Raw genomic sequence first — 15453 nt, 5'->3', positions numbered from 1 at the left:
CAAATCTGTTCAACAGAGGCCTCATTTTTAAAGGCCCAGGTGGAAGCCACAGCTCTAGTAGAATGAGCTGTAATCCTTTCAGGAGGCTGCTGTCCAGCAGTCTCATAGGCTAAACGTATTATGCTACGAAGCCAAAAAGAGAGAGAGGTAGCCGAAGCCTTTTGACCTCTTCTCTGTCCAGAGTAAACGACAAACAGGGAAGAAGTTTGACGAAAATCTTTAGTTGCCTGCAAATAGAACTTCAGGGCACGGACTACGTCCAAATTATGCAAAAGTCGTTCCTTCTTTGAAGAAGGGTTAGGACACAGTGATGGAACAACAATCTCTTGATTGATATTCCTGTTAGTAACTACCTTAGGTAAGAACCCAGGTTTAGTACGCAGAACTACCTTGTCTGAATGAAAAATCAGATAAGGAGAATCACAATGTAAGGCAGATAACTCAGAGACTCTTCGAGCCGAGGAAATAGCCATCAAAAACAAAACCTTCCAGGATAACAGCTTGATATCAATGGAATGAAGGGGTTCAAATGGAACGCCTTGAAGAACATTAAGAACTAAGTTTAAGCTCCACGGCGGAGCAACAGTCTTAAACACAGGCTTAATCCTAGTTAAAGCCTGACAAAAAACCTGAACGTCTGGAACTTCAGCCAGACGTTTGTGTAGAAGAATAGACAGAGCAGAAATCTGTCCCTTTAACGAACTAGCAGATAAGCCCTTTTCTAAACCCTCTTGTAGAAAGGACAATATCCTAGGAATCCTAACCTTACTCCATGAGTAACTCTTGGATTCGCACCAATATAAATATTTACGCCATATCTTATGGTAAATTTTTCTGGTAACAGGCTTCCTAGCCTGTATTAAGGTATCAATAACCGACTCCGAGAAGCCACGCTTTGATAGAATCAAGCGTTCAATCTCCATGCAGTCAGCCTCAGAGAAATTAGATTTGGATGTTTGAAAGGACCCTGAATTAGAAGGTCCTGTCTCAGAGGTAGAGACCACGGTGGACAGGACGACATGTCCACTAGGTCTGCATACTAGGTTCCTGCGTGGCCACGCAGGCGCTATCAGAATCACCGAAGCTCTCTCCTGTTTGATCTTGGCAATCAAACGAGGAAGCATCGGGAATGGTGGAAACACATAAGCCATGTTGAAGACCCAAGGGGCTGTCAGAGCATCTATCAGCACCGCTCCTGGGTCCCTGGACCTGGATCCGTAACAAGAAAGCTTGGCGTTCTGGCGAGACGCCATGAGATCCAGATCTGGTTTGCCCCAACGAAGAATCAGTTGAGCAAAGACCTCCGGATGAAGTTCCCACTCCCCCGGATGAAAAGTCTGGCGACTTAGAAAATCCGCCTCCCAGTTCTCTACGCCTGGGATGTAAATCGCTGACAGGTGGCAAGAGTGAGACTCTGCCCAGCGAATTATCTTTGAGACTTCCAACATCGCTATGGAACTTCTGGTTCCCCCTTGATGGTTGATGTAAGCCACAGTCGTGATGTTGTCCGACTGAAATCTGATGAACCTCAGAGTTGCTAACTGAGGCCAAGCTAGGAGAGCATTGAATATTGCTCTTAATTCCAGAAAATTTATTGGGAGGAGTTTCTCCTCCTGAGTCCATAATCCCTGAGCTTTCAGGGAGTTCCAGACTGCGCCCCAGCCTAGAAGGCTGGCGTCTGTTGTTACAATCATCCAATCTGGCCTGCGAAAGGTCATCCCCTTGGACAGATGTGGCCGAGAGAGCCACCATAGAAGAGAATCTCTGGTCTCTTGATCCAGACTTAGTAGGGGGGACAAATCTGAGTAATCCCCGTTCCACTGACTTAGCATGCACAATTGCAGCGGTCTGAGATGCAGGCGCGCAAATGGTACTATGTCCATTGCCGCTACCATTAAGCCGATTACTTCCATGCACTGAGCTACTGACGGGTGTGGAATGGAATGAAGGACACGGCAAGCATTTAGAAGTTTTGATAACCTGGCCTCTGTCAGGTAAATTTTCATCTCTACAGAATCTATAAGAGTCCCTAGAAAGGGAACTCTTGTAAGTGGTAATAGAGAACTCTTTTCCACATTCACCTTCCACCCATGCGACCTCAGAAATGCCAGAACTATCTCTGTATGAGACTTGGCAGTTTGAAAACTTGACGCTTGTCTCAGAATGTCGTCTAGGTACGGAGTCACCGCTATGCCTCGCGGTCTTAGTACCGCCAGAAGTGAGCCCAGAACTTTTGTAAAGATTCTTGGAGCCGTAGCTAATCCGAAGGGAAGAGCTACAAACTGGTAATGCCTGTCTAGGAAAGCAAATCTTAGGTACCGATAATGATCCTTGTGAATCGGTATGTGAAGGTAGGCATCCTTTAAATCCACTGTGGTCATGTACTGACCCTCTTGGATCATGGGAAGGATGGTTCGAATAGTTTCCATTTTGAATGATGGAACTCTTAGAAATTTGTTTAGGATTTTTAAGTCCAAGATTGGTCTGAAGGTTCCCTCTTTCTTGGGAACCACAAATAGATTTGAATAGAATCCCTGCCCGTGTTCCGTCCGCGGAACTGGGTGGATCACCCCCATTAGTAAAAGGTCTTGTACACAGCGTAGAAACGCCTCTTTCTTTATTTGGTTTGCTGATAACCTTGAAAGATGAAATCTCCCTCGTGGAGGAGAAGTTTTGAAGTCCAGGAGATATCCCTGAGATATGATCTCCAACGCCCAGGGATCCTGGACATCTCTTGCCCAAGCCTGGGCGAAGAGAGAAAGTCTGCCCCCCACTAGATCCGTTTCCGGATAGGGGGCCCTCTCTTCATGCTGTCTTGGGGGCAGCAGCAGGTTTCTTGGCCTGCTTGCCCTTGTTCCAGGACTGGTTAACTTTCCAGCCCTGCCTGTAACGAGCAACAGCTCCTTCCTGTTTTGGAGCGGAGGAAGTTGATGCTGCTCCAGCCTTGAAGTTACGAAAGGCACGAAAATTAGACTGTTTGGCCTTTGATTTGGCCCTGTCCTGAGGTAGAGCATGGCCCTTACCTCCCGTAATGTCAGCTATAATTTCTTTCAAGCCGGGCCCGAATAAGGTCTGCCCTTTGAAAGGAATATTAAGCAATTTAGATTTAGAAGTCACGTCAGCTGACCAGGATTTAAGCCATAGCGCTCTGCGCGCTTGGATGGCGAATCCGGAGTTCTTAGCCGTAAGTTTGGTTAAATGTACAACGGCATCAGAAACAAATGCGTTAGCTAGCTTAAGTGCTTTAAGCTTGTTCATAATTTCATCCAATGGAGCTGTGCGAATGGCCTCTTCCAGAGACTCAAACCAGAATGCCGCCGCAGCAGTGACAGGCGCAATGCATGCAAGGGGCTGTAAGATAAAACCTTGTTGAACAAACATTTTCTTAAGGTAACCCTCTAATTTCTTATCCATTGGATCTGAAAAGGCACAACTATCCTCCACCGGGATAGTGGTACGCTTAGCTAAAGTAGAAACTGCTCCCTCCACCTTAGGGACCGTCTGCCATAAGTCTTGTGTGGTGGCGTCTATAGGAAACATTTTCCTAAATATGGGAGGAGGGGAAAAGGGCACACCAGGTCTATCCCACTCCTTGCTAATAATCTCTGTAAGCCTTTTAGGTATAGGAAACACGTCAGTACACACTGGTACCGCATAGTATCTATCCAACCTACATAATTTTTCTGGAATTGCAACCGTGTTACAATCATTCAGAGCCGCTAATACCTCCCCTAGCAATATGCGGAGGTTCTCAAGCTTAAATTTAAAATTAGAAATCTCTGAATCCAGTCTCCCTGGATCAGATCCGTCACCCACAGAATGAAGCTTTCCGTCTTCACGTTCTGCAAACTGTGACGCAGTATCTGACATGGCTCTCACCTCATCCGCGCGCTCTGTCCTTAACCCAGAGCTATCGCGCTTGCCTCTTAATTCTGGCAATTTAGATAATACTTCTGTCATAACAGTAGCCATGTCTTGCAAAGTGATTTGTAAGGGCCTCCCTTATGTACTTGGCGCCACAAAATCACGCACCTCCTGAGCGGGAGGCGAAGGTACTGACACGTGAGGAGAGTTAGTCGGCATAACTTCCCCCTCGTTGTCTGGTGATAATTTCTTTACATGTAAAGATTGACTTTTATTTAAAGTAGCATCAATGCAATTAGTACATAAATTTCTATTGGGCTCCACATTGGCCTTTAAACATAGTGAACAAAGAGATTCATCTGTGTCAGACATGTTTAAACAGACTAGCAATGAGACTAGCAAGCTTGGAAATACTTTTCTAAATAAATTTACAAGCAATATAAAAAACGCTACTGTGCCTTTAAGAAGCACAAAAAGCTGTCACAGTTGAAATAACAATGAACCAAAATAGTTATAGCAACCAATTTTTCACAGTAAATGTATTAAGTTAGCAAAGGATTGCACCCACCAGCAAATGGATGATTAACCCCTTAATACCCAAAAACGGATTAACAATTTAATAATTAACGTTTTTCTCACAGTCAAAACAGACTGTCACAGGTCTCTGTGACTGATTACCTCCCTCAAAATGAATTTTGAAGACCCCTGAGCTCTCTAGAGACGATCTGGATCATGGAGGATGAAGTAGACAGATTGTGACTGAATTTTTACTGCGCAAAAAAGCGCTAAAATAGGCCCCTCCCACTCATATTACAACAGTGGGGAAGCTCAGAAAACAAAGATGGCCATGTGGTAAAAATCATGCCCCAATAAGTTTTATCACCAATTACCTCACAAAAAACGATTAACATGCCAGTAAACGTTTTAAACATACATTTAAAAGTTATGTATTATTATTTACAAGCCTGCTACCAGTCGTTTTTACTGCAGTTAAGGCTCATACATTATTTCAGTATTAACAGTATTTTCAGAGCCAATTCCATTCCTTAGAAAAATACATTCAGTGTACAGACACTCATCAGCCTAATACCAGTCGCTATCACTGCATTTAAGGCTGAACTTACTTTACATTGGTATCAGCAGTATTTTCTCAGTCAATTCCATTCCTCAGAAAAATAATTACTGCACATACCTCATTTGCAGGGGGGGGCCTGCATGCTATTCCCCTTCTCTGAAGTTACCTCACTCCTCAGATGAGAACAGCCAGTGGATCTTAGTTACGTCTGCTAAGATCATAGAAAACGCAGGCAGATTCTTCTTCTAATGCTGCCTGAGAATAAACAGCACACTCCGGTGCCATTTAAAATAACAAACTTTTGATTGTAGAAATAAACTAAGTTAAAAAACACCACAGACCTCTCACAGCGACCTATCTAGTTAGGCTGCAAGAGAATGACTGAATATGACATGTGAGGGGAGGAGCTATGTAGCAAGCTCTGCTGGGTGATCCTCTTGCAGCTTCCTGTTAGGAAGAGATATATTCAATAAGTAATGGATGACCCGTGGACTGACTACACTTAACAAGAGAAAATAAGTATACCACATGCGTGGTAGTGCATGTAAGGGAGTGACGGATGGCTCTGAATTTTTACCACTCTGGCTGCTCATACCACCTGGTACAATTGTTGTTTCAGTGGGTGTGTGCAAGTCCGCGCGATATGGGGGATCACTCAACCATCCACCTATAAATGGTAGTACATATTGGTAGTGGGTCATACAGGGCCACTTGTGAATAAAAAGGGATACCACATACCTGGGGTGCATTTTGGTCACTATGCACTATGTATCTACTTAGACATCCATATGATTACAGTGATGAAAAGGATAACTTATAACCATGGGACCAAGATAGTTTGATCTATCCTGGTGGTTGTAATATCTTTATATGTCAATCTGATGTCTTTATATGATATATTCATTGTAACATTTGGGTATGAACCTATGCAGTAGATGTATACATTGCTAATTTCCAATTCTGGATAGAGTATAAATGTAACAAAATCAAAAGTAATGAGGGAGGTAGAATACCAGGTTTCTCTGATTACTGACGGGTATAAGTGCAATAGTTATAAAGAATCTAACATAAGACGAAAGATAGTGTAGTCCATAGGTGTTATGTTAAGTCTTTTAGTGTATATAGCATTAGTGTATATTGTATTTTGGTATTACCACCCTACAAATGGAGAGAAAATAGTAGGTTTGAAAGATATATTGTGTTTTGCGAATGACTACTTTATAGGTATTATTGTTTTTAACACATAGAAAATGTGGGTAACTTAAGGAGTGAAATTTTGGGTAATGAACATGTGGTTTTTGAATGTATGAGTATGCCGTATAGGTCTTTCACAAGAAAATGTATTTTAAGTATTAAACTGTGTTTCACGAGAAAAGGTACACTATAACCGTATAGGTGGTGTACTGGAGCTCATGAATTTGAGAAATGCTGATCTTAAGGTATTTAAGGCATATAAATCAAGATAGGCTGGTAGCCAAGCAGCCCCTGTAACCATGGTTACCAATGTCCATTATAAACAAGCAAAACCCTGTTCACCACATATATATAAATCACAATAAATCACAGTATACAAAGCAGATATGAGTAGCAGCTAGAGCTCATGTGTAAGTCACAATTTTTTTCTTTAAAAATTAAGTATTAAGTTGAGCCGTAGTAAACGGCGAAACCGGAAATGATGTAAGCAAACTTCCGGGTACACGAGACAGTGGAACGCAAGTATGCGTTCCAGCACTTCAGTTTGGCGCCACTTCTTCACGATACAGGTTTGTTTGAATTTGTTTGATTTGTTTCACTATATATTGTGTGATGTATTTAATTATTTTTATGCTGATGAAGGGTAGTGTATATCTGAAAACATTCCATTAAAGATAACTTCGCTATTCCATACAAAAGACCTGAGAGTGCATCTGTTCGAGTGGCTATTGTTGTGTATTTCTGCACCCAGGCAGCTGGCTACGGTGGGTTGATCTGTTGAGAGGATTATATATATAATATATATATATATATATATCAGGAGTAAAATTAGAAAGTTGCTTAAAATTGCATGTTCTATCTAAATCATGAAAGAAAAAAAATTGGGTTCAGTATTCCTTTAATATTTCAAAAGAACGGTTTTCCAGTTTGGCAAGATTTACATATGAAAACAAGACCACCACTATGGCTTTCTATTTGAAAGTAGCTGCAAACTTATCTCATCTTTTAAAATGGGGTTTTAACAGTTCTTATGCTGTAGACTGTAAAAACAGCCCTGCAGCAATTTTATTAACCACAAAAATGTTGTGCAAACAGGATCGCGCCTTTGTGATCGAGAGTTCAATAATGTAGCTACAAAATCTGGAAACAGCACCGTAGTAAACCTGTTTGTGGTCACAAAATGCCATATGAAAATCTAAGTCACGAAGGGATGATCCTGTTTAAAAGCCAGGTACTGAAGACGTCTGTACTGAAATTTACAATCATGGCAATATGATTGTGAATTAGGAACAAACATTTACAGAAAGATTGCTACACACAATTTCTAAATATTAGAGTCTTGATCTCACTTTTCCTGAAGACCCCCTTAGCTGTACAGGATCTCAAATTTTCAATACATATACAGGCATACCGTGGAGATATTGCGGGTTCAACTGCAATAAAGCGAATATAGCAATAAAGCGAGTCACTCTAATTTTATAGTGTAATTTTGTAGTGTATATAAAAGTTATATTTACACTATACTGTACTCTTAAGTGTGCAATATCATTATATATATATAATATAGTACAGAAAGAGATCAGCACTCACCAACGTTGTAACCACTCAGTGCACGGCCAGTAAACATATACAAGAATATACACTGCAAAAGGACAAGACCTGGTGTAGATCCGTGGAGTCCAACAGCAAAGAAAGCCAGCACACGAGATTTTGGAAAATCACCCTCTTTTAATGCCAAAGTAGCATAACGTTTAATCTCCCACTGGAGCCTTGGTCACATGCAGCAATTCACAAAGGAAAATCAGGCATAAAATAACACTCCCAAACAATCCCTTAAATACCCCCCACCCACCAATCAGATACACAAACAAAAACCGCCAAACACATAAACATTTAACTCAGCTGTGTGCCGTAATATCCAGCATTGACCGCAAGCGTGTATGCGTAACCATGGAGACACAATCAAATAGCTTAGAGCATCATGTCGCAATTGTGCATGCGTGTGCAATGACGTCATCACGCATGTACAGGTTGTCCCGGTAACCATAAACGGCTACGATCAGCGGAGATACACCGCAATAGAGTACATATCAACTAATGTAAACTAGCAGTTACATTTGTAAGTGGATACCAAGACAATCATGCGCACTTATTGCATAACTTGCAAGATGTAATGTACGATGTATCAAAAAAAGCTAATAAACAAACCCATGTAATGTGAATGGTGTGATGATGAAAAGCGCAACATATATACAAGTTGCACAACTAGTACAATATTATGTATCTGAATAACAAGTGAAAAAGAAAATGTAAACTTTAAAAACACAAGTAGTTGTAATTGGTAGATTATTATGACACTCAAGAGCAAACACCTATTACTTAAAGGGTCACATTAGGCACATATTACGATCCAACAGGATCAGAGGAAATAGTGTGATACTCAATTGGTGTCAATAAATATAACTAGCCAAACCAACTAGACTATATACAAAATTTTGCAACGTGCAACAAGGACATGGTAGAAATTAATATCAAGATGAAATATATATATATATATATATATATATATATATATATATATATATATATATACACACACACACACACACACACACATATACACCGTATTTTCCAGCGTATAAGACGACTGGGCGTATAAGCCAACGCTCTACTTTTCCTGTTAAAAATATAGGGTTTGTGCTATACTCGCTGTATAAGACTACCTCCTTACCCCCTCAATGAATGCAGCAAGCACACCAAATAAAAATTAAAAAACATCTGAACCTACTGCCCTCAGATTTAATCTATTTACCCCTCTCACCCACCTGAGCCTACTGCTCTCAGCTTTAATCTATTTACCCCTCTCACCCACCTGAGCCTACTGCTCTCAGCTTTAATCTATTTACCCCTCTCACCCCGATCCTACTACCCTCAAATTTAATCTATTTACCCCTCTCACCCCGATCCTACTACCCTCAAATTTAATCTATTTACCCCTCTCACCCTAAGCCTACTGCCCTCAGCTTTAATCTACTTACCCCTCTCACCCTGATCCTACTACCCTCAAATTTAATCTATTTACCCCTCTCACCCTAAGACTACTGCCCTCAGCTTTAATCTACTAACCCCTCTCAGCCTGATCCTACTGCCCTCAGATTTAATATATTTACTAGATTAAATCTGAGGGCAGTATGATCAGGCTGAGAGGGGTAAGTAGATTAAAGCTGAGGGCAGTAGGCTAAGGATGAGAGGGGTAAATAGATTAAATCTGAGGGCAGTAGGATCAGGGTGAGAGGGGTAAGTAGTAGATTATAGCTGATTAGCTGAGCCTGAGAGGGCAGTAGGATCAGGGTGAGAGTGAGGTAAGTAAAGCTGAGGGCAGGTGGAGTTAAGTAAAGCTGAGGGCAGTAGGATCAGGGACAGGCAAGGTGATAGAGCTAAGTTAAGCTGAGGGCAGTAGGATCATCTCACACACTGAGACTGAGTACACAAGTAGTGCTGCAAGGGTCAGGTAATTTCTATACCAGCCTTCATCTGATTACATGAAAATTCAGTGACAGTGTATGCATGTTCTCCACTCCACTGCAATTTTGCTTCCTTACGACAGTCGACTGACAAGTGACTCTCTCTCTGACTCTCTCTGAATCACTCAGAGTCAGAGAGTCACTTGTCAGTGTAAGGAAGCAAAATTGCTGGAGTCTGGAGAATGGAGATTGGACTGGAGAACATCCATTATACACTGATTGCAGGCTAGTAGTTTAGTTTTTATTATTAACATGACTTGTCGTCTTACTGGTAGTCGTAGATCCGGATTCCAGACCAGTCTCTCCAGAATAGATCACACAGACACAGTCAGTCACCACTTGCCTGCAACTGTGTGAAAATCCCGCTCTCTCTCTAGTCTTGCTCGTCACTTGCACATGCGCAGTCACAAGTGAGATCATCATGGTGGGGTCATGGTGGAGTCATGGTGGGGCCATGTTGCCCAATGATGAGAGAGACGCCGTGATTGAATTTGCACCACGCCCACCCACTCTAAGTCTGCTCTGACTACACCTGCGCAGCCTGCCCCAGACTTAGGCGCCGCAGAATACTGAGTGACTCACTGACAGTCTCAGACTGCAAATATGTGACATCATTCCAATCCACTCCACATGACTGTATTTGGGGCGGCCGCCTGGAGCGGGAGGGAGCCCTAAGAACCCCGTACTATTACAGCTTAGCCTGCGCACAACGCCACTGACTCACTCTGATCTGAAATAAAAAAGTTAAAGTATAACACTATTTATTACATTAATAAGGTTTATAAGACGACACCCGGCGTATAAGACGACCCTCGACTTTTGAGAAGATTTTCATGAGTTAAAAAGTCGTCTTATACGCCGGAAAATACGGTATATATATATAAACATATATAAATATATATATATATACACATACATACACACACACATACCTTAATTAAAAAATACTTTATAGCTGAAAAATGCTAACCATCACCTGAGCCTTCAGTGAGTCATTATCTTTTTGCTGGTAGTGTGTGTGTGTATATATAGATAGATAGATAGATAGATAGATAGATAGATAGATAGGTCTGTATATATGTGTATTTATCTGTATTTATGTGTTTATATGTATATATGTTGTCAAAATGGCATTGATTGAGTTGTTCAACACAGGGTTGCCACAAACCTTCAATTTGTAAAAAGAGCAATATCTGCGAAGCGCAATAAAAAAAGGTATGCCTGTAATATGTAAATATAAACCCTGCCCACTGCAGATGGACTATATACAATAGCAATGAATAGATTCTGAAAAAAAATCTAGAACATGTATGCAAATACACCTCTAAAACGTTGCCTGTTGCAAGTTTTTTTTGAGGACAAAAATATCTAAAGATAATTTCTATTTAAGATACATTATAATCCTCATCCTGAAATATAGATTTGTTTTTAACTATATATAGCAAGATGCTGTATATTCATGGCTGTAATGTTTTTTATTTTTTTGTAAATTAATTCCATTAATCCATTCACAATTTCATGCTCTCCCAAAGGTTTCTGTCCGATTATTTTGGACAATTTTTCTATCCTGAAGATATTACAATATTATTGGTTTTGTGAATACTGTGAATTTGTGCCTGCAGAAACAACATGCACCTTCTTCACAGCACAATGTTATAAAATGAAGATATAGAGTAGATAAATCGATCTTAAAGGAACAATTATGAAAGATAACATTTGGGGTTTCAGACAGAGCATACCATTTTCAGATTTCAGATTTACTTCTATTATCAGATTTGTTTCATTCTCTTTGAATCCTTTGTTGAAGGAGAGCAATGCTCTACTGGGGCCTAGCTGAATACTTTGGGTGAGACAGTGACAAGCAGCTAGCTCACAGAAGTGCATTGATTCTGAGCCTACATATGCAGGCTTTTCAACAATATATACCAAAAGAACAAAGCAAATTTGATAAGAGAAGTCAATTGGAAAATTGTTAAATATTGCATGTTCTTTCTGAATCATGAAAGTTTCATTTTGACTTTACTGTTTCTTTAATGCCATTGCTCCCCTGCAAATCTATGTACACAGAATCAACTCATACTAAGTTTCAAGAAGCTCAATGAATAGAAGAAAGTTTGGAGGGGAATAGATCTGCAAAAGGACACAAGTATAAGGAGAAAGGGGCAAGCATTAAAAATTAATAATGTTATTGTTTTAGTTATATAAAAAGTTTTCAATTATTATTAATGTAATCATTTTTCTAATCAAATATGAATGATTAACTAATTAAACTGGACATAAATCACCTCTAAATAATTAATTTCAATGAGCTATCTATGCATATCTAATAATATATAACCAAATCAGTAATAGTCTGATATAACTGGAAAAAAATATGAAAACTTAGTACTGATTTAAATTGTGATTTAAATCATGATTCAAATCAATTTGATTTAAATCAAATTCACAGTGTGCAACATAACAGCATTATTCCAAATTGTATTAGAATAATTGCAAAAATGTCAAAAATGTCATTTTGGAACTCTATCAAGTCGATAAGTGTAAAATGGTCTTAAAAACGTATTGAAAAGTATTGAGAAATTAAACTGTGATCGCTAAATTCAGATCCATGTTAAAAATAGACTTTTTTTTGTCGGCAAACCGAAAACGCGTTTGTGGCTCTGCAATACAGCCAAAAGAACTGCTACAGTGATCACATTGAAACGGAATGTGCCCTTTTCTGGCTAAAGACAAAAATTGGCCAATAGATTGTGATGGACCCTAACATGTGTCAGTGAAGCTATAAACAGAGAGCCTTCAGTATGCAATTCCCGCTAATTAATTGATTTTTTTTTTGGAGTGTGCCACTTGCAACCTAAAAACAAAAAATGTCTCAGCTTTCATTATTAAATCTCCATAGTTATTTAACAAATCACCTACCTTTTCTGTATTATGCATGTTCAAAATCCAAGTTGGTGTTATATTACTGCCTCCTAATTTACAGGCATAAATGTTATAAGTTAGTTCCTATATTCAAACCCTTTTCACTACAGGACAAGCAAAGGTAAATGAGAAGAAAGGGAAGCCTAAATAAGAAAAGTAATAACAAGTAGCAGTAAAATGGTGACACTCCACTGCCCACCCAATTGATACTGTCATCTACACATGGTATGTAGCTTTGTGGAAAAATCTGTTGGTAAATAAAAATTTTCAGGTAAAAATCCACCCATGGACTGCACTATTTTTTGTATCTTTCTTTAAAGGACCATTATGCACTCATATACATACAGACTTTTTGAATAGATTGCATGTAGTTTAATTAATGTGGCCCAATGCAGTGTAGGAATGGAACTTCAATCGTAGTAAAATTTAACAATCTTACTCACATTTTTACTTTGTCTGTCGCCATTACTCTCCGCCCTCATGGAATGTGAGAGCTAAGTAGGAGGTTTAAAACTGTGACGCATCAGCTGCAGACCAATCCTGAACATTATTTAAATTTCTTACTTCAATCTTACCTCTGCAATTGCGCATGCATTATTTCTTACTTATATATCGGGTGATACGCGCGTGCACAGAAATGTGTATACCAGATCAGCTGTGACATGTGTAGAGTGAAGCGTTTTCATATGTACACACAATGGATTACTTGGACCAAAATAAAAGGAACATTTTTGATTAAACATGGATACCGATGCTTTATAATGTTGACAACTTGCACAGCTTTGAAAGTATCTTGAAAAAAAATAAAATTGCAGGAAGCACCTAAATCACCTTGAATGTATGACAAGCTCCAAACCCTACTGATGATACTTAGATAAGTATTACATCCAGAAAAAAAGTCACCATGTTGTTTGCCAGAGTAGCTAATCCTTGAAAAAGCATGGGGTCGCGGAAGCTTGCACAGCAGAGCGCGATCCCATGCTGAAGACAAGGTGACGTCACAGACAATGGCACGCATGCGCTGTACAACGGATCCCACAGGAGCGCGCATACCAGAAGCGGCTGAACGTATTCAAAGTTACGGTCTGGGCTTGGTAAGTATTATTAATGTTATAGTGTTGACATGCTAATAACTTCTTTTCCTTTTAGGTTCATAAAGGTCAGGAGGGGTAGAATAAATACACATAATTAGCTGAATCGAATACATGGCAGAAAATATGAGTCCATAATGTCCCTTTAATGTAATGTGTGAAAGGAATCCAAAGTTTAAATGCATTATGAGGAGCACTGGCAACAATTAAAAATCTTTTATTAATCCATATTTAATAATGGTCATAGCAGGACAAGAAAGGAAAATCAATAGGAAAGGTATCAGATGACACGTTTTTGCTTCTGGCTGTAATAAAAGCTGCTGTCTCCATATTAAAATGCCTCACTTATAAAAGATATGATGCCTTCCTATTGGTCTATCATTTCATTACATCAACAAATATTTTTTAAAGGGACAGTCTTGTTAAAATTAAACCTTCATGATTCAGCTAGGGCATACAATTTTAAGCAACTTTCCAATTTACTTTTATCTTCAAATTTGCTTTGTTCTCTTGGTATTCTTTGTTGAAAGCTAAACCTAGGTAGTCTCATATGCTAATTTCTAAGCCCTTGAATGCTGCCTCTTATCTTAGTGCATTTTGACAGGTTTTTTTTACAGTTAGTCACTACTAGTTCACGTGTCATATAGATAACACAGTGGAGTCAGCACTGATTGGCTAAAATGCAAGTCTATCAAAAGATCGGAGATAAGGGGGCAGTCTGCAGAGACTTAGAAACAAGGTAATGACAGGGGTAAAAAGTGTATTAATATAACAGTGTTGGTTATGCAAAACTGGGAAATAAGTAATAAAGGGATCTTTTTAAACAAAAGAAATATTCAAATAGACTGTCCCTTTAACTCTTTACTCTTAACGTAAAACACTAATATTTCATCTTGATATATACTTGGATTGCTAATAACTGTTATATTTATCTGTTATCAAAGTAAATAACCAATACAGAAAGTTGATCATTTCAACAACATTGTTAAAAGAGAGCAAAAGAAAGAAACTATGCACACATCCTCTATATAAATTATATGTTAAATTAGATTAAATTACACTATTAATAATTATGCTACTTTTTCTCTCACACTACTCATTTTTCAGAGGTAAAGCTTCATATGAATATATATTAAGACCTTATGTTAGAGATCATATTTTATTCTCAGATTAAGGAAATCAGGTTTAAATATTACTACTAAATAATATGTCCTATACGTATATTTAGGAAACAAATGTATATCTTCTCAAAACACCATATTGACAGGTGGCAACTACCCCTCTCCATGTGGGGATATTCACAAATGAACAGTAAATAAATACTGAGCTGGATCACTTGCTAACAATTGTGTCACAGGATGGGGACTAGCACCTTTTAGAATATATACATAGAAGTTAAATATATATACAAACATGTATATATACATTATATATATATATATATATATATATATATATATATATATATATATATATATATATACACACACACATATACACACACACACAGTCCCATCAAAAAGGCACTCACTGTTCTTCATAAAAAGTACATGTGTATATATATATATATATATATATATATATATACACACACACACACACACATACACTGTATGTGTATGAAGCCACACAAAATTATAAAGTAACTTGCAAATAATGTCTGAAAGAAGCCTACTGTTACTCTATAACATGATGATTTCACAATGTGCAGTATTGCTTTCAATTTTCCAAACTGCTTTATTGTGTCTACATTCAAAAATATATATGAAGTGGGTATACTAGA

The 15453-nt window shown here is 38.8% G+C and overlaps 1 protein-coding gene across 1 annotated transcript in view; it reads right to left on the bottom strand.

Moving 5' to 3' along the window:
* The window catches only part of TAX1BP1 (Tax1 binding protein 1), a 338069-nt gene extending 325024 nt beyond the window's left edge, over positions 1-13045 (bottom strand). The window contains exon 1 of the mRNA XM_053715733.1: positions 13023-13045. Within this exon, the coding sequence (XP_053571708.1) occupies positions 13023-13045 (23 nt within the window). The remainder of the gene's footprint in view (positions 1-13022) is intronic.
* Positions 13046-15453: the final 2408 nt, after the last annotated feature.

The sequence above is a fragment of the Bombina bombina genome, chromosome 5 (genome assembly GCF_027579735.1).
Source record: "Bombina bombina isolate aBomBom1 chromosome 5, aBomBom1.pri, whole genome shotgun sequence".
Taxonomy (NCBI): Eukaryota; Metazoa; Chordata; class Amphibia; order Anura; family Bombinatoridae; genus Bombina; species Bombina bombina.
The sequence above is the reverse complement of the archived record's forward strand: the minus strand, read 5'-3'. Positions and strand labels throughout refer to the sequence as shown.